Source organism: Primulina eburnea, chromosome 12 (assembly GCF_022965805.1).
Source record: "Primulina eburnea isolate SZY01 chromosome 12, ASM2296580v1, whole genome shotgun sequence".
Lineage (NCBI taxonomy): Eukaryota > Viridiplantae > Streptophyta > Magnoliopsida > Lamiales > Gesneriaceae > Primulina > Primulina eburnea.
Window position 1 is genome coordinate 15,832,528 of NC_133112.1, and position 21,058 is coordinate 15,853,585.

At 37.6% G+C, this 21,058-nt stretch overlaps 1 protein-coding gene across 1 annotated transcript; it reads left to right on the forward strand.

Annotated features, from left to right (window-relative positions):
• Positions 1-18,718: 18,718 nt before the first annotated feature.
• On the forward strand, positions 18,719-20,709 carry LOC140806693 (uncharacterized). Its single transcript, XM_073163239.1, has 3 exons — positions 18,719-19,799; positions 20,016-20,506; positions 20,665-20,709. The coding sequence occupies exons 1-3, from the start codon at positions 18,719-18,721 to the stop codon at positions 20,707-20,709; spliced, it is 1,617 nt and encodes a 538-aa protein (XP_073019340.1).
• The last annotated feature ends 349 nt before the right edge of the window (positions 20,710-21,058 follow it).

Below are 21,058 nucleotides of genomic sequence, written 5' to 3' on the forward strand. Positions count from 1 at the left end.
GGATTGAGTGTTTCTCTTTGAAATACTTCAGTTCTGTATATAGGTTAATGAACCTTATATCTAGAAGTATTCTGATGATTTTATGCTCGTTGTATCTATGATATCGTGATATATTCCCAGCGTATGACTGATTAAATCCAACAAATGAAAACTGAAATTGTTATATACATAAATTGTTCAGATATGAAATCTTGATTGAAACAGATTGTATTTGTGATATGTGATATCTGAAGATAGTCTATCGATTGATCTTAACACAGTTGAGGCCGTGATTATTAATTGAGAACGATATCGGTGTCAGAAATGTCAGAAATGTCAGAAATCCATATTTGCACGAGTGTAGCAAGCTATTATATATGATTGTTATATTGAAGCTATTTGAGCCTCAGACATTATATCTGAAGATGATATAGCAGTTGATCTGGGCAACGTGAAAATGTGATCGGTTAGTCAGAATCGACAGTATTGCCAGAAATTGCAATTTTATGAGTTTAGTAGATCAGTATCGATGAGTGATATTCCGAATCTGATCCGATATTGCTTTTATTCTGAATCCATGTTTGATATAGATTGTTGTATACCATTGAGCTTATATACAGTTCAAACCGAATTAGAGCTGATTTCGAGAATTAAAGCAGTTCGGAAATTGGAGCCGAATGTTCAAAACTTGATTTTGATAATCAGAGCAGAGCATCGATCAGAGTAATCGTTATGTGACAGTATATTGTATAAGAATACTCATCTTGTTGTGCAGAATATTTCAGATTTACACAACAGAATTCGATATCGATATTCAGAACATGGTGTCGATTAGAATACCAGGTAAGTAACACTGTATTGTATATCAATAACTGACTTGTTTGTGCCAGATATTTCGAATATGAAATAACAGATATTGTCAGAAGTGCACAATAATTGATTCAGTAGGAATTTTGACAGCAGAAAATGTTTTGATAGAAACAGATGAGATTAGATATGCAGAATTGTACTGGAAAAAAAAAATATAGAAACTAGAAGATTTATTACAGATTTGTTTAATTCTGAATAGAAATGGGAGTACATTTCTATGAATTTCTTAATGAAACTACCACAATACTTTCAAGATTGTGATGTGATATGATTGTGATTGACATATTGTTCAATCTGCATATGTTAGTTTGTACAAGATGACGTACAAACATGCCCAAATGACAAAGATCGATGTAAAAAAAATGGTCAGATTGAACAGAATGCCAAAATAGATTATATCAGATTGTGATTTTTGATCGATTTTTACTTGTTGCAGAATATACCATGAGCTCTTGCACATATTATCCACAGACTGATAGATAGCCAGAGAGGACTATCCAGATATGGGAGGATATTTGTGGAACTGTAGTACTTGATTTTAGTACTAGCTGACACGATGTATTGTCACTTTGTGAATGATTTTACGACAATAGCTATTAGATGAGTATTGAGATAGCTGCAAACGAGGCATTGTACAGTGAGAACTGCAGATTCCTATGTATAAGGATAATATCTCGGAGATACCTAAGATAGGATCTGATACGGTCAGAAATATGGCAAAGAAAATGTAGCTGATTCAGAAGAAAATGAAAACAGCTCAGAATAAACAAACTGAATATGCCAACGTCGAACGATGACTGTTGGTATTTGAGGCCGAAGATTGAATATATCCTTGACTGGAATAAACATATTCGATAACAGCTGATGGTGTTGAGTTGTTACAAACTGTTGATTGATATATACGGATGTTGTATAGCCAGTAATGCGAGATTGATTCAGTCAGAGCATTTCGAGTGGTATTATGATATTATACTTCTTGAATTAATATTCCAGGTTGGAATCAGAGATCCGTAAAAGAAAGATATTTAAGAATGAAGATTATTCTGTGGTTGAAAACACCAAAAGATTTTCAAAATATCAAGGAGACTACTTCAAAGACAGAACCTGGTATGAGATTGATTTCAGAATGGATTCATTGAGATGAGTTTTCTGATTAAACTCTGTTATACATTTATTCTGATATATCTGGATTGATTGCCTATAATTTCGGGGACGAAATCAGATCTTAGGGAGGGAGAAATGTAATGCCCGAAATTTTATTTATTTACCGTAATATGAGATTAATCTGTAATGATTTATTGATTAACTAAGGTAAATATTGACAGAACGGATTAGACCGAGAAAGACGAGAAAAGACGCAAAAGATGTGTGAGGGTAGTGCATTCGTGCACATGCGCGACTTGATGCGCGAGCCATGCGCAAATTGGACAGAAGACTCCGCGCATATGCGCGGATTGAGGGTGCGCATATGCGCGAGATGTCCAGTAGCTAAACGTGATGTCCGGAGAAGTGGGCGCATATGCGCCGATTGAGGTGCGCATATGCGCGAGTGGTGATATGCCGAGATAGTAGGTCTTGCGCATATGCGCGGTGAGGGTGCGCGCATATGCGCGAGCTGCCGAGAACACACGCGCCGAGACATAAGGTCTCGCGCATATGCGCCGAGTAGTGTCGCACATATGCGCGAGACGTGCAGCGCATGGATCACGCCACCTAGCCTTCTCATGCAGCATGTACAACTTGATTTCATTAATCAGAAAAAAAGAGAGAAGGAAAGCACCGAGGAAAGCTTCACGTGAGATTTGAGATTTACGAGTGATCCGTCCGTCTGATTTTGAACCCGAGTACACACGGTGTTCCTAGCGACGATGCCTTCAACTGGACGTAAGTCTTGTTACGTTTAGACATGATTTGAAAATATGATGTGGATGGAATTGAATAGAATTCATATATGATGTTCTTGACATAGTAAACATCGTAGAATCGAAACTGGACGGAAGAATAGATACCGTATGGAATTGTTATAATTTTCAGAAGGATTTGATATCAGATTTGTATCATTAGTGATTATGAATTGAGATTTGATTATTATTATGTGTCTGGACATACTGATCAAATATATAATTGAAGTCAGATCGAAGAACAGACTGTTTATATGATTGTTATGATTTTAGAATTGATATGATCGAGATTATACAGATTTGTGATTGTTATCTGTTATTATTGAAAATTATGATTCGTATTGATACCGATTATGAGTTGTGATATTATATCTGTGAGTTGAGATTGACGGAGTTATCAAGATTTTATGGTTATGCCGTTGAAACATCAGCAGATTGACATTTGATCAGATTCAGTATTGGCAGATTGTATCATTATATCGTTGACATTGATCAGATTATGTCTGGATTTGAGTATTGATTAGAACAGGTCTTAAATTGAGTTGTACATTGATATTGTGCATATTTGATATTGTCATTGCCAGATTGGGTATGGACCGATTGGAATGCGAGACTTCGTCTTCGTCAGACCGAGAAGACAAAGGTATAAATCAATGTTAATTGGGAGATGCGGCTCGAGTTAGATTTAACTTGAGTTTTCCTAAAACCACATACTTGTATGTTATTGTTTTCATACCTTTATGTTATTTGAATAAATATGCTGATTCTATTGATTTATTGAAAGCAGAGAATAGTAGATAGCGATTGAGCGAGAGTCGCTGATAGAAGGGCCAGATTGTGACAGAATGATCACTGGTCCATCGCACATTGTCAGAGTAGTCATTGGGCAGATCCGCCTAGTCTTTGGTATAACCACCATGGCAGAACCGCCAAGTCACTGGACTTTTGGATAGATATATCTACAGACTGATGAGAAGACCGACTCCTAGTACAGATCTTCGATATAGACAACCAAAGTCTGGGACTAAGAACGCACCACCATCTAGCTGGGGTAAAGTAGATGGGAGAATGTTGTGTTCTTATTGTTGCGTGTTTTCTTGCTTGCTCGCAAGCGCACGACGTCAAGTTATAGTAAAATGTAATTTTGAGTACAAGTGTCGATCCCACGAGGAATGTATTTCTAAATTTATATTAATGCTTGTAATTAAAATAGTCTCGACTTTATTTAGAATATTCAATTAATAGATTTGTTCACCTCAATAACTAGATTGAAAATAAATTTAATTATAGTACCAAACAAAGTTGAACAACAATGGAATAAAAGATCTAGAGGTCCGATTTCATGCAACTATCCAGCATGTGCTATTTTGAGTAGCTATATTATAAATGTCCTTCTTATTCATTAGCCAAGAATTCTATAATTGTCTACTCCCTCTCCCGAGTGCTAAGTAGATACTAATTATCTAACAAAGGATTGTAACGTCCCCGTCAGCAATCTATAATTAAATAACACAATAAGCACTAACTTCTTCTTATGGCTTCAATAGCACTAGATGTCCTCCCGAACTATATAAATACCATTGATGTATTTTTCCCTTTCTTGTTTATAAATTCCATTTTCCAAGTGATAATTTATAAACATACAAATCATTCAAGATATGGCCAGTAAAATGAAAGCATTAAGATTGGAAAAATACAAATGAACAATAAAGGAAACTTATATAGCATAAATCATAAATCCCAACACATGGTTTCTAGTTTTGTTCCATCATTCCTCTATAATTAAGATTTAGTTCATAAAAATAAAAATAACACAACAACACATAAATCTTAAACAAGACATATCAAATAAAAGTAAAAATAAAGAAAGAAGAACTTAGAACAAGAGTGTTAGGATCGGTTATTGACTAAGGAGTGTTTAGAAGGGGGGGTTGAATAAACACTTCTAGGAATTTAAATGTTTTTCGAAAAAGGTAGTTCAGTTTTGTTACAAACTGAACTAAGTATCCCGTCGGTCAATATCAATCAGTTAAACTGAATAAGCAGTTGCGGAAAATAAACTGATTGAAAGATAGAATATCTAACTGGAAATAAAGAGCTGAAGTAAAGATAACACAATATGTTTCTGGATGTTCGGAGAATTGAATAACTCCTACGTCACCCCTTCTATCACAAGGATAGGATATTCACTAAAAGACTTTGATCGAGTACAACGCTTGTACAGACCCACTTCAGTTAGGACTTATCTATTGCCTGAACTGAAACTCTTAGTATACTACAATGATCTCTGTAAGTAACTGAACTTAGCACTTATCGAATTATCAATATTTCAGAGTGCTAGTTTGCTCAATGTGTAGCCTTGATTGCTACGAGTAGATCTGATAAGTGTGAGCTGAGATTTTGACGGAGTAATGGCAAGTTTGAGATTGGTCAATCGTATATGTTGTCAACTGCTCTTTAGTCATATTTATAGACTTATCTTTCAACGGTAATTTTGAATTCTCGTATCCGTTGATTGCCACCTTATCATTTCTTGGACAATGTTCTCGATTGCCGCTTCATCATTTATGGTACGACGGCGTATTAATCTTAATAGCCGAAATACGTTGTTCTATGCAGTGCGGCTTTCCATATTCAGTTGCTATTTGATATGTCTTTTTTTCTGTTGAATGATCTTTCCCGAGGTATCTTCAGTTGAGAAGCTTTAATGTTTTCGGCTGAATGTTTTAACTGATCTGTTCTCAACTGATCAGTTTATGTCAACTGATTTCAGTTGAATGTCCAGCTACCGAATTTGCTTTCATGTATTAGTTGATTTGATCGTTTGATTTGTGTTTTGTCAAAATCCAGAATTTAGTTTCCAACAATTTCCCCCTTTATGGTGTTTGACAAAACCAAGAGATTTAACTCAGCTCTTTGTTGATAATAGATTACGCAACTGAATCATAGAATATCTGGGTTTCTTGTAGATAATATAGAAGTCTGAGGAAATGATATCAGTTGATAATAATAGCTTGATTAATTCTTCATCTAATTCTTTAGCATAACTGAATCATAAAATAACTTGTCAAATGATATCAGTTTCTTCAGCTGCTTTCCCCCTTTTTGTCAAATATATCCATCTTGTCAGATAGCTTGCGAACGTGAGAAGAAAGAACCGTGACAGAGGATGACATATTTTCAATAGCAGTAGTCATTGTGACTTGCAGTAGTTCAATTTTCCGAGACACAAGCGATTCCACATTGTCGACGCGTTGTGTAATTAATTCTTGAGTGGCAGTCAGATTGGACATGATACCTCTATTTTTCTGAATATCACCAACTGCAAAAGAGAGAGCGGTAACAGCAGATTGAATATCTTTCAGTCTTTTCAAGCATTCCTGATTATCATCCAACTTCAGACTGTGCGAAAGTTGCGTATTTTGAATTTTGGAGATGGCAGTAATTATTTGACTCATACTGTCCTGCATATGTTGGACTTCTTCAAAAATGAGATCAAAATCTGCTGAAGATGGAGGATTGAATTGTCGAGAAGTGCTTGGTTTACTTGTATCAAGATCAGACACGATCAAGGCTTGATCAATCGAAATTGTTTCAGTAACATTTCGAACTGAAATATCAGCAGCAGGGATTTCTGCTTGATCCCGAGGTGGTGAGGAAGGTTTTTGGTCAGTTGATGGTGACACAATCTGAACTGATGTCTCTAGGGAATGATCGATTGAGTCATCTGGCATATCAGTTGGTATGACCTGATCAGCAGATTGATCTGGTGGAACAATTTCCACTGAAGGAATAGTGACATCTGGATTGGTTTGATCAACAGAGTGATCAACTTTATCATTCACTGGTCCACTAAGGTGGGATTCCTCTACCACGGCTTGAATTACTTCATCAATATGAGCGAAAGACAGCTCTGCTTCAGTATATAGTTGTTGTTCAACAGCTGGGGAAGAAAGCTTATCAGAAATTGGCTCTTCAGTTGGAACAAGAACTAAAGCTGATGATGGTTCTGTTGTGTTAGAGGGTGCTTCTTCAACTAGTTCCACATCATCATCTGAATCTTCTTGGTAGACTACTAGTTCTTGATCCAATTCCCAAAATTTAATTCGAAAAAGTAGCCCTATAAGGTCAGTGTCAAGCTAAGTAATTACAGCTTGATCAGCATATGCAGTAAGACCAGTTGGCAAGTAGTTGTTTTTAAGCTTAGCTACAAATTGAGCCAACTTCTTTGCTCTCATCTGATCAAAGAAATAACTTTTCCTCTCTAAGGCTTGAGCAATAGAGGCATCTTTGACAGTTCGAAGAACAAAGGCCTCCAGCTTGATGAATTTTCTGAGCTCGGACTTTTCCTTCAGTTGCTTGGCAAAAACCTCAGTACGATAGGCTACCTAAGCATCATAGGACTTAGTCTTTGCAGCAGCAAAACTGTTCACTTTTCCCCATACCAGATCAATATGAGTTTGAATCGGGTTGGAGGGTCTGGGTTCTACAATCAATTTCCCTTTCCCTTTATCAGTACTCATGATATGAAGAATTTCCAGTCCGGTTCGAGTTGATTCAATCTGTTCTACAAACTTTATTCCTTTGGGTCTGGCAGGTGCTACACCAATTGGTCGAGGTATTTGAGTAACAGGAGCTTGGGTCCTAACTGATTTCTTTATGGTACTTACTGAATCAGCTTGTGGAATAATCTGTAGAGGAACTGCTTCTATAGGCTGCTGATCAGTAAATGAAATCATTTTGTCAGTAGGAATGGATACCTCAGAAGTAGTTTTAACCCTTTGAGTTCTTGGCTTCTTCGCAATTTGAGGTGATGAAGTCTTATCTGACTCTGATGTACTCAAAATCAACTTCCTTTTGGCAACCTTCAGTTGAGCCAACGTTTTGGTTTTCTTCACTGATTTGGGAGCAGCTAACTGAGTCCCAATTTCCTGTTTGATTCGCACAAACTGAGTAGGAGATATGTCCATTTTGGATTTGATTGGCATCGTGTTCTTTGCATTGAACACCTTAAATTTCGACGTCTTCTCAGATTCCTCAGCCACTAAACCTTTTGCTTTCAGCAGATAACTGATTTGAACAGCAAAACCCTTGGATTGTTTAGGAGACAGAAACATATTCTTCAAAATATTAAATATGAGATGCTTCCAGTTAAATTTGTGATTAGCCATTATTACAGTAATGGCCTGAAATTTCTCCAAAGTTAGGGCAGCAAATGATCCAGCTTTTGCCAAAAGCCCTTTAGCAATTACATCGGCCAGCAATTGAACTTCATGCTTGAGTTCCTTTTTAGGATCAGAAACTTTAATCTTCTGTCCATCAGCAGAGAGAAGGGTTTGCATTTCCTCAATATCAGATGCTTTGACATCCGAAAGTTGTGCCATTCCTTCAGAAGGTAAGAGAAATAAGTCACCAAGAGAATCTTCAGAGATGATCAGTAACTGACCATTGATAGTAGTATTGATATTTCCCTCAGAATCAATCAAGCCAGAAGAGTAGAAATCCTGAAGTTCTTTGGGATAGATATCCTGAGAGGATTGTCCCAAAAATTTTCTTAGACCAGCAGCTTCAAGTTTCTGAAATACTTTCTGAACTTCAGCATCGCCGAAGGATAAGATAGATCCAAAATTGATGGCCATAGCATTTAGCATGAAAGCGGGAATTTGAGTCGCCATTGAATGCTGAAAAATTTCTTGAAAGAAAATTCGAATGATGAGGTAGTTCTTGCTCTAAAGATGATTTGAAGTAGTCGAAAAGTAAAACTGAAATGAAGCGGGTAATTGTACTAATGTTTGTGACTGTTTGAATTTTTGGACACGTGTCAGTCCAATAAAATTTTGAGTAAAAATATGTGTACGTGTGCTATAATCGTGTTTGTAAAATAATGAGTGGTAAAAATTGATTCCACGTCATAAATTAAAATTCATCATTAGTTTAGCAGACAGTCACATCATTTGTTTTGAAATATAATTGGTTAATTAGTTAACTTATATGAGAAGATTAGTGGAAAATTCGACTGGTAGATCAGTTGATAAGACTGGGTTCTTTCAGTCGAGAGTTCACTAACAACTGTCTTCTCAGTTAACTTCTTGAACCATTATTCCCCCTTAATAAATGCATTAACGCAAAATGACGGCTATAGTCGGTAATGATTAAAGTGAGTATGGTGCTTGGCATAGCAATCGTCACAGAGTGAAGTGTCCTTTCATTTCCCTCTTGGCCTATAAATAAGAGTGAAAGGGTTAGCCAAAATTATCTTAGCAAGTAAGTTTCAAAGATAAGGAAAATGGCAGAAGCTGGAAGCTCAAGCGACGCTCAGTTTACACTGCAGGCCAGGAAGCAGTCCATAGAAGATGAAGTCTTCTATGCTAGCCTTCCTTACTGGGAGGAGATGCAGGAACTGGGGTTCCTGTATTACTCTGGGCGGGTCTCTTCTTTCAGGCGAAAGGCCCAACTTCAAGAGGTGCGAGAGCTCCTATAGGTTCCTGCGGGGGTGGACCTTTTTAAAGAGTGTTATCTCTACAAGCTCTTTCTTCTGAAGGAGCTAGAGATCCTCCGCCGCATCACTGCCTCCCACAATTTCTGCAAAACCTCTTCCTCAGCACTTGCTGCATGGATGAGTTTGTGGATAATTGCTGTGGAGAATGAATATGAAATTGTAACCGGCTCCTCTTCTTAATAAAATATTTATTATGTTTTATCGTCTTTGTTCTTTTATTTCTGCCTGCAATGATCTGGAAGAGATATAATCACAAACACTTGCTGATATTAGTTAAGAACTCATAAGAGTAAGCAACTCATTTATATATTCAGTAAAACAGCAATAAAGGTTAACAACAAATTACGATCAATGATTATGTAATCCTGTTATATGATCTAATGACATGCTAACAGTCATCAGTTTTGATAAGTAAATAAATGAACTAATAAAATTCAAACTGTTATTAACTGATATCTTAAATGTCCTCGGTAAATGTGAGAGCCGATTTAATTGACTTGTGATTCTTCAACTTCTTCAACACCTTTTTCTTATAAATGAGATGATAGTGGTGATAATGTGATCAGTTTAAAATTATTTCAACATGTCTGATTCTGATGCATGCAGTAGCACGCATGTTCATGTGACTGATCAGTCAGCCCCTCGTTTAGCTGAAATTAAAAGAAAGATGGAGAAATATGTTTTTCAGAAGGTATTGACAACCTGGGAAAAGATTGATGAGTTGAAGATGGTGAGTGACAGTGGTGTCATTCCTACTCGTGCTCAGGAGAGAAGAGCACTGAAATACCTTGCTCGTTTTGAGGTTAGTCACGTTAATGATTTGGTTGAAGACAAATGTCTTTTAGAAGCAATGCTATGGAAGGAGTGGCATGTTGTTGATAAGATTTCAAAGTCAAGGGCATTTGCTGGAGTTCGAATTTATGAGTTGAATGACTGGGTTAGGACATGGCTAGATACAGTTGGATCTATGATTTCTTCTGTAAATTGGGAACGTTGGTATTCTTAATGAAATATTATTATCAATTTGTTGTATTCTTATTTTCTGCACTTAATTCTGTTAGTGAAGTTATATCAATTAAACCAAGAATATTTCGGAAATAAGAAAACTTAGCCTCTGGTAACGGTTTTGTGAAGATGTCTGCTGCTTGTTGTCCCGTTGAGACGTATTCTAATCTGATGTTCTTCTTTAGTGCATGATCTCTTATGATGATGTCTGACATCTATATGCTTAGTCCTGGAGTGAAGAACTGGATTGTATGCAATAGCTATTGTACTAGTGTTGTCACAGAATATTGGTGATTCCTTTGCATCAACACCATAATCTTTCAGTTGTTGCTGAATCCAGAGCAGTTGGGCACAGCAGCTTCCAGCAGCAAGATATTCTGCTTCAGTTGTGGAAGTTGCTATGGATGTTTGCTTCTTACTGAACCAAGAGATCAGTCTGTCTCCAAGAAACTGACATGATCAACTTGTACTTTTACGATCAAGTTTGCATCCTGCATAATCTGCATCTGAATAGCCAACTAAATTGAAAGATGAGTCTTTAGAGTACCATAAACCAACATTTTCCGTGCCTTTAAGATATCTCAAGATACGTTTGGCCGCAGAAAAATGTGATTGCTTAGGGTTAGCTTGAAATCTTGCACATATACATACAGCAAACATAATATCAGGGCGACTAGCAGTTAGGTACAATAAAGAACCTATTAAACCTCTATATAGTGTCGTCTCAACTGATATTCCCCCTTGATCAGTGTCTAATTTAACTGATGAACTCATTGGAGTGCTTGCTGCTGAACAAGATTCCATACCAAATTTTCTTAGCAATTCCTTGGTACATTTGGTTTGACTAATAAATGTTCCTGAATCCAGTTGCTTCACTTGTAAACCAAGAAAGAATGTCAGCTCACCCATCATGCTCATCTCGAATTTATCCTGCATCAGCTTGGAAAATTTCTTGCATAATTTGGGGTTAGTTGACCCAAAAATAATATCATCAACGTAAATTTGAACAAGTAAGATATGATCATTTTTCGAGAATTTAAACAAAGTCTTATCAACTGATCCAACAGAAAAATCATGATCAGTTAGGAATTTTGAGAGGGTTTCATACCAAGCCCGTGGAGCTTGTTTGAGACCATATAATGCCTTGTTTAAATGATAAACGTGATCAGGAAAATTATGATTGACAAAACCTGGAGGTTGTTCAACGTAGACTTCTTCTTGCAATTGGCCATTTAGGAATGCACTTTTCACATCCATTTGATAGACTTTAAAGTTTTTGAAGGATGCATAGGCAAGAAATATTCTGATTGCCTCCAGTCTTGCAACTGGTGCATATGTTTCATCATAATCAATTCCTTCTTCTTGTCTATACCCTTGTGCCACTAACCTTGCTTTGTTGCACACAACTGAACCATCTTCGTTTAGTTTGTTTCTGTACACCCATTTTGTACCTATAACAGTTTTAGAAACTGGTCTTGGAACTAAGTTCCAGACATTGTTATGAACAAACTGATTTAGCTCTTCTTGCATTGCATTAATCCAATTAGGATCAGTAAGAGCTTCGGCAGTTTTTGTTGGTTCGATTTGAGATACAAAAGCTGAATGAATAAATAAATTGAGCATCTGATTTCTTGTTCTTACTGGATCAGATGGGTTACCTATTACCAGTTCTGAAGGATGTGATCTCTTCCATCTAAATTCAGCATTGGGTGCTTCACAGCCAGCAGATTCTTCATTAGGTAACTGAATGTTCTCAGTTTCAGTTGGAGCTGATTCAGTTGATAATTGATTTTCATTAGTTTGCTCCACTAACTGATTGTCAAGATTTGCTTTCAATTCAGCTGGTTGATCCAATATCTCAGGTTCAGGTGTATGAAAGATATTCTGATTATTACGACTTTCGTCTGAGTCATCATCTTCCAGACTGATATCTGTAAATCGATCAGCTAGCTCAACTTGATCAGTTGGCTTATCGATTAGTGCAGTTTCATCAAAATCAACATGTGCAGATTCTTCAACATTCAAGGTTTTCTTATTAAATACTCTGTAAGCTATGCTAACTGATGAATATCCAAGGAATATTCCTTCTGCTGATTTGACATCGAATGCTTTTAGATAATTTTTACCATTGTTATGAATAAAACATCTACAACCAAATATTTTGAAGTAAGTGATTATGCTTTTTCTTCCATGCCAGATCTCATATGGTGTTTTCTTGTGATTTTTATTAATCATTGATCTATTCTGAGTGTAGCATGCAGTGTTTACTGCTTCTGCCCAAAATCTTTGAGAAATACCTGAATCAGCAAGCATCGTTCTAGCAGCTTCCTTAAGAGTCTGATTCCTTCTCTCAGCTACACCGTTTTGCTGAGGTGTTCTTGCTGCTGAGAACTCATGCTTGATTCCAGTATTTTCTAAAAGTTTGAAAGTGTTTGATTGATGAATTCAGTTCCTCGATCAGATCTGATTCGATCAATCCCAACTGATTTTTTATTTAAAAGTCTTTTGAAGAGTTTAATCAGTTATGCAGCAGTATGGTCTTTGGATTTGAGAAATATAACCCAAGTAAATCTTGAAAAGTCATCTACGACCACTAAGGTGTATTTCATTCCCCCTAAGCTCATGACTGGTATTGGACCAAAGAGATCCATGTGCAATAATTCTAAGCATCGGGATGAAGATTTACAGCATTTGTTTTTGAAAGAGGATCGAACTTGTTTTCCATACTGACATGCTGAACAAAGTTTTTCTTTTGAAAAATTTATTTTGGGCAAACCAGTTACAAGTTCATGCTTACTCAGATAGGCAATAGATTTAAAATTTAAATGATTTAACCGTTTATGCCACAACCAGTTTTGAGATGATTTAGACGCAATAAAGCATACTGGTGTATAAGGTTGATCATTCCAGCTGACTTTGTAAGTGTTTCCACACCTTTTGCCAGTTAGAATAATCTCTTCAGTTGAGTTTTTGACTGAACAAGAGTGTTTGTCAAACTGAACTGAGAATCCATTATCTCATAACTGACTAATGCTTATCAGATTATACTTAAGATTCTCGACTAATAAAATATCATTAATGGTGAAGTTACCATGGATAAGCTTACCCTTATCCACAGTTTTACCTTTGGAATTATCCCCAAAACTGATGTTTGGACCATTGTATTTGACCAGTTGAGACAATAAGTTTGAATCTCCTGTCATGTGTCGTGAACATCCACTGTCCAGATACCATATTGATCCAATGCTTGTACTTATTGCCTGCTATTAAATACAAAATAAGATTCTGGTACCCTTTTCTATTTGGGTCCAAAGTTGATTAGTCCTTTAGGAATCCAGACTTGAATCAGTCTAACTGACCGTCCTGTTGCTGTATTCCATATGGTCCTTCCCTGTTTGTGTGTGCTTGGTGTATGGTGTGTAGATGATACAACATGTGTTTTGACCTTTTTCAACTGATTATTCAGCCGATATCTTTTTTCTGAATTGGCTTACTTTTGTAGTAGTTTGAGTAGCCATATGAATATTTTCTGCTGAGAGTTTTTGGTTGCTGATTCCATGAGTCAGTCTTACCCTTTGGATTATATCCAATTCCACATCTCATGCCTTTATTCATATTCTGAGATGGCTGTTCAATCAGTTTGCTCGACTCTTCTTGATTTTGTACCATAACTGATTTTACAAAGTGAATGTATTTCCCTTTGTTCATATTCAGTTTTGGTTGAGTATCTTGGGAAGACAAATCATCTTTACTACAGAATCCTAAACCAGTTTTATCATCAACTGATTTCTGAGAATTCTGTATATTAGTTAAAGCTTTAGATGATTTGTTCCAAACTTGAATGAGCTCATTGAGCTTTGTATTTTCAAGCGACAATTTTTGAATCATTGATTGATTCCTGCTTCTTTCATCAGTGAGTTCAGCAATCTTCCTTCTCAGACTCAACATTTCAACTGATTCATCAGTTTTTGTTTTATTGTCTTTGGGATCATCTTGCTTTGCTCTGAGTTTTTCAAATGATAAAGCAAGCTTTTGATACTCATTGACCATGTCATGAAGAGTTGAGATGAGTTCTTCTCGTGTAAAATTAATAGAGCTAAAATCAAATACCTGCTCGCAGCTTGATTGATCTTCTATGTTATCTGCCATTAGACATGTTACTTCTTTCTCATCCTTACTTGAACTGCAAGAGCTTTCTGGATCTGACTCTTCGCTGTCAGTTTTTGCCCATTTGGCTTTGCTGTCTTCAGCTAGGAGTACTTCATGTTTCTTTTTGTAAGGCTTCTTTTCGTCCTTAGATCTTCTTTTGTGCTCATACATTTTCTTCTTTCTTTCAGTTGAGGTTTGATTATCCTTTTTAGGCTTTGGACAGTTGGCAATAAAGTGACCGGATTTGCCACAGTTGAAACATACATTAGACTCTTCTCTGGAGTTGTTTCTTTGATAATTCTTCTGAAAATTTCCTTGATTTTTTCTCATGAATCTTCCAAATTTCTTAATAAATAGAGACATGGCATCATTGCTCAGCTGATCAGCAGTTTTCTCAACTGAACCAGTTGATTCATTTCTAACAGCAGTCAAGGCAGTAGTTGCTGCTGGAGTAGATGGTTCTCCTTCTCGAGTTTGAAGTTCAAACTCATATGCTTTTAGATCTGCAAATAAATCATGAAGTTCAACTTTGTTAAGATCTTTGGATTCCCTCATTGCCATAGTTTTGACATCCCATTCTTTGGGAAGTCCTCTGATTACTTTCAATACTACTTCTTTATTTGTATACACTTTTCCAAGTGCATTTAGTTCGTTGATGATACAGCTTGTTCTTTCATCATACTCATCCATTGTTTCTCCCATCTTCATTCTGATGTTGTCGAATTTCTGCATAGCAACTGAAAGTTTGTTTTCTTTTGTTTGATCATTTCCTTCGCAAAGTTGAATTAACTTCTCCCAAATTTCTTTGGCGGTTTTGCACATTTTGATCTTACTGAACGTTACTTTGTCCAGTGTCTTATACAATATATCTTTTGCAACGTTGTCTAGATTTGCCTTTCTCTTGTCCTCTGTAGTCCACTCATCTCGAGACTTTTCAATTCGGTGAGGTGCCCCTTCAGTGATAGCAACTGTGAGAACCCGAAAATTTCGACCGAAGTAAATCAAGTAAGTAATATAAAAATTATTTAAAATGATTCAGTAATTTTTGTTTCAATTAAACTACTTGAATAATAACTTAAATCTCATCAAATTTAACTCGAGAAAGTAGATTCTAAGCTCGGGGATTAGCTCAACAGGAGGCCAAGCTACAAGTAACCGTATCCATTGAAGAGTTTTCACGAGAGGAGTAAAACCCCAGCTCAAGGACGCAAACTTCCAGCTCGAAGAAGCTCAACCAAGCTTGTCCTAACAAGACCACAAATGGAGCTAAAAGATAAGCTAAAGCTTTGGACAAATTAAACATGCAAGAGTTGCCTTTTGAGTAAACCAAAAAGGCAGCTAAGGGCTTGAGCTAAGGGAAGGACAAATTCATGGTGTAAGAAATAACCATTGAGATGATCAAGGTGACTCATGGGGATTATCAAAGCAATTAGTGCCTTTCTTGATCTCCAAGTGATCGGCCACAAGGCTAAATGAAGGGTCAAGTGATGGTCTATAAATAGGAGACACATGTATTGCAAAAACCTTACAAAAACTAAGCCAAGGTTTCGGCCATTCCTTTCCCTCACTTCCCAAAAATTTTCGGTCCTCCCCCATCACACACAAGTCACGGCCGAAATAAAGAGAAAAGAAGGAAATCCTGTTCGTGCAATCAGAAGTTGCAATTCTGCGTCAAAGTGCTGCCCGATCGACGACATCAGTTACAAAAATCACGCCGAAGTGCTGCCGAATTTTTCGAGAGGAAGCTTCGTTTAAGAATTGTAAGTGGGCTTTTGTTATATAATTCATTCATATTTTTAACTTCGATATGCAATAACGTGACATGCATGCTAGTATGTCATTTTCGAAAGTAACTGTGTTCTATTTTAAAATTTCGATCGATTATGTGTTCTCTTTGTGCTTCGAAATTCTTGGTTCCGCTGTGTCAGTACGAATAACTCTGAAATCTGAATATCTGAAAAGTTCTGTCTGAATTCTGTTTGCACTGTTACGACTCAAATTGAAATGGGAAGAGAATTGTAGTTCTGTCTGGCCCCCATTGGTGGGTATAAAACCATGTTCTGTTCGGCCCCCATTGGTGGGTATAAAACCATGTTCTGGCCTCACCCCTTAGAGGACTAACATATTGGGGACAATTTGACCATGGAAATGAGATGAGTAACAGTGTTCTGTCTGTTCTGATATGTTCTATTCCGAATTGAAATGATCTGTATTGCTTCTGTTTTGTTCTGAATCATTTGATAAGTTCTGTCTCTTATTCGATTCGTTTCCGTTGTGCCAAGTTAAGAATATTAGTTTTGAAAGTATGTTAAAGAAATGTTTTAAGGAATTAAGTTCTATATGTATCTTTGGAATCGATCGACCCCCACTTGCTGAGTGTTTTCCGAAAACACTCACCCCTTACAAATTTCAGATAAGAATGAGGAGCAACTGAATGAGGAAGAGCAAGACGCTTTCTGGGGTTGGTGAATCGGAGATCAAGATCGGAATCCAACATTCTACTTTTCTTTCGTTTCCGCTATTTGAAACTCTGATGTATTTTATTCCTTTGTCATTGTAAGACAATATTTCATTTATGAAAAAGACTGGTTTGATTTGATACGAGGCTTTATTGTTTTCAATTTAATTGTTAAACAATGCCGGATGTCACCGATGCTTCGGACTCGGGGCGTGACATTTAAGTGGTATCAGAGCTACCAGGTTCATAATCCCGCTGGGATTTTGACAGACAAAATTTGACGAAGTCAAATTTTGGCAAAAGCCTAGTGCATCCCAATCTGAAACCAACCTTCATCTGTTCCCTAAAATTTTCGAACAGCTTCCAAAAATATATCCCTTCAATTGTTCCGAAAATATTCAGCGTCAAAAATTTCCACGACAACCTTATTAATTGTACCTTTCTATCTTTGATGAGAATATGATATTTTACCTCCATTTATTCTAGGAAATGGATGCATCCCGTACTCGTGCCCAGGCTGCCCTACGCATGCGTAAGCTCACCATAGACAATCAGAAGAGGGAAATCGCAACGTTGAAGGCGCAACTCGCCAAAGAGAAATTGGAAAAGCAAGAGCTTACTGAGATCAGGATTATGCTGGAGTCGGACGGACGTGCAGCGACGCACACATCACTTGGATGTGGCGGAGAGCCAAATGATGCAGACACCGACTAATGCAACTCGTTTTGCGCACTTGGTGGCACTCAACATGGATCTACTCGAGAGGATAGAGATAGAGAAGGATCACCCTGCTCAGGCTCGTCAGCGTCAGGACCAGTTTATTGCAAAGCAAGAGCGCTACATCTCAAGGATCCACGCCACTATGGACGGACTGCAGGATCAGAACAACTATTTACATCTTGTGGCAGAAAACATGGCAGAGGAGGAAGTGGTACCCATGGAAGTATTTGTGGACGACAGCGACAGCGACAGCGAATAGTTGTTCGATCAGATTAGCATTATATGAATTGTGATAAATTGTAACTGAGAAAAATATTATGTGTACCAACTTATTTTGAAACTTTCTATCAACTTATATTATTGCATGAAAATTTGATAAGTATCTTATCTATAAAATGTTTTTATCTTTATAGGAACAACATGGACCTCCAAAACGTTATAAATGAACTTCAGAGTCAACTTCGAGAAAAGGAGTCAGAAACTAAATCACTAAAAGAAAAAAATGATAAGCTCGAGAGAGATAACTACCAATTGGATGGAAACAATATATGTATAGGGGAAGACCTTCGGGAAGCCAGAGTTGAGGAAAAGAAATTACGCGATGATGTCAGACGATACGCTGCTTATCATCTAGAGTCGGAACGACAGCATGAGATCACCAAACAAGAACTGAAGAAGGCGCAAGATAGGATTCTTACGCTCCAAATCCGAAGTGATGGCCTTCTCAGTATTCAACATCGTCTTGAGGAAAAGATTGGAGAACAAGAAATCGATGAGAAAGTAAGCCAATCAACAATACAAGAACTGCAAGACCAAGTGAACAACCTTGATCACCACAACACGCAACTGCAGAATTATATCGAGCATCTACAAAATGAGATGGTTAACATGGAAGAACTCATGGAGCAATTGGAAGAAAATCCAATAGAAGAAGAAGAAATTAACGAGGCGGTAGGAGACGGCGAAGTAGTAGATGAATAGGGAGGAAGAAATTCTAGATTAAATGTTGATTGTATCTGGGATTATTTAATTTAGTCGTTGGTTGTATGCAAAATCTTTTGCAATATTAATGAAATTGTTTCTTTGATTAAATGTTATGGCAAACAAATTAATAAAAAAAATACGTGTTTATAGGAAATGGCAGGCAGACCACCCCGAAACAACCGTAACGCTCGGGACGCCAACCAAAACAATAATCCACCACCACCGCCACCACCCAGAGTGAACCTTAGTCAAGAGGATATGATGGCAATAGCAACTATCGTCGCTGCAACATTACAAGGATTTGTGAATCCACTGGCCAATGCCATCCAACCACCCCAAGAACCTCAACCTCGTGGAATCAAGTATCACTACGAATCTCTGAGAAGGAATCGAGTCCCAACTTTTGATGGGAACCCAGACCCTGAAGTCAGTCACAACTGGCTCAAGAACGTGGAAACACAACTACATTTGCTAGAAATACCGGAAGAATTAAAAGTAGAAGTTGTAACCCCATTTTTGGAGGATCGAGCTAGGAAATGGTGGGAAACTGTGTCGCTACCTTTAGCAGAAGTAGAAGATATCACATGGCCAATTTTCAAGAGGGAATTCCTGAAACAATACTATCCGGCCGAGTTTCGTCTACAAAAGTTGAATGAGTTTGAGAATTTCAGACAGTCACCAGATATGACGGTAATGGAGTACACGTCAAAATTCAATGATTTGGGAACTTACGTCCCGACAATCATGTCAGATGAGACGTTAAAAATGCACCGTTTCAAGAAGGGACTCAACAGCCGAATTCAGTCGGCACTGGCAGTGTACAAACCAAGCTGCTTTGCAGACTTGATGGGCGCTGCAATGAGCACAGAAACCGATATCAAGCGACGTGAAGAAGAAAACAAGAACAAGAGACCGATGAACAATCAATCCACGCAAAATAATCTCAAGTTCAAGAAACCAAATTATTCAGGAGGGTCCTTCAAGGGAAGTTCTGGCAGGACTGGTAACACCGAAGGAAAATGGTGTGATTCATGTCGTCAAAAACATATTGGAGAATGTTATCGGAAGACAGGCGCTTGTTTCAAGTGCGGGAAGGTGGGCCATAGAATTAAAGACTGTCCAGACAACAAGGACAAAGGGTCGGGGCCCAACAAACAACATGAAAACAAGACAAATGCTCGGGTTTATGCCATAACCCAAGAGGAAGCAGATAATAGCAACGAAGTTGTGGCAGGTACCATCTTACTCAATAAAATGCCTGCATATGCTTTGTTTGATTGTGGTGCCACCCATTCGTTTGTGTCTAGAAGATATGCTAAGAAGCTTAAACTTGAGCATGATATTCTTAGTGAACCGTTAAGAGTAGCAACACCGGCTAGTAAAATAATCGAAACTCACAAAGTATATCGAAACTGTAAAATTTGTATCGGCTAACAAATTTTTGAAGTAGAATTGATTCAACTCAATATGGTGGAGTTCGACATCATTCTTGGAATGGACTGGTTAGCTAAGAACCATGCCATAGTAGACTGTCAGAAGAAAGAAATTAGACTTCAAACTCCAGCAAAGAGGGAAGTTGTATATCAAGGGAAATCCAAAGAAAGGAAATCTCTGCTATCTGCCTCGCAAGCCTGGAGGGCCATAAAGGGAGGAGAAGAGATTTATCTGGCAGTAAATAATGAAGCCAAAGAGGAAGAAGTCCCAAAATTGGAAGATATTCCAATTGTTCAAGAATTTCTAGGCGTTTTTCCCGAAGAATTACCAGGAGAGATACCCGATAGAGAAGTAGAATTTGAAATCAACTTGGCCCCTGATGCTGTACCAATCTCTAAGGCACCATACCGAATGGCTCCAGCTGAATTGAAGGAGTTAAAGGAGCAACTCCAAGAATTGCTGGACAAGAAGCAGATTCGTCCTAGTGCATCTCCGTGGGGAGCCCCAGTGCTTTTTGTCAAGAAAAAGGACGGAAGCATGAGGCTATGTATCGACTACCGGGAGCTAAACAAGATCACCATAAAGAATAAGTACCCACTCCCGAGAATAGATGATCTTTTCGATCAGCTAAAAGGAGCTAAAGTTTTCTCAAAACGTGATCTCAGATCAGGTTACCATCAGTTAAAAGTCAAAGCAGAAGATATCCCTAAGACTGCTTTTAGGACAAGGTATGGGCACTACGAATTCACGGTAATGCCATTTGGTCTAACCAATGCTCCTGCAGCATTCATGGATCTTATGAACCGAGTATTCAAACCGTATCTCGATAAGTTCGTGGTAGTGTTCATAGATGACATCTTGGTGTACTCACCAAGTGAGGAAGAACATAGTGAGCATCTGCGTCTTACTTTGCAAACATTACGAGAGAAAGAACTCTATGCCAAATTCAAGAAGTGTGAGTTCTGGCTGAAAAGTGTGGCGTTCCTAGGTCATATAATCTCAGAACAAGGGGTGTCAGTAGACCCTAAGAAAGTGGAGGCAATTAAAGATTGGCCTCAA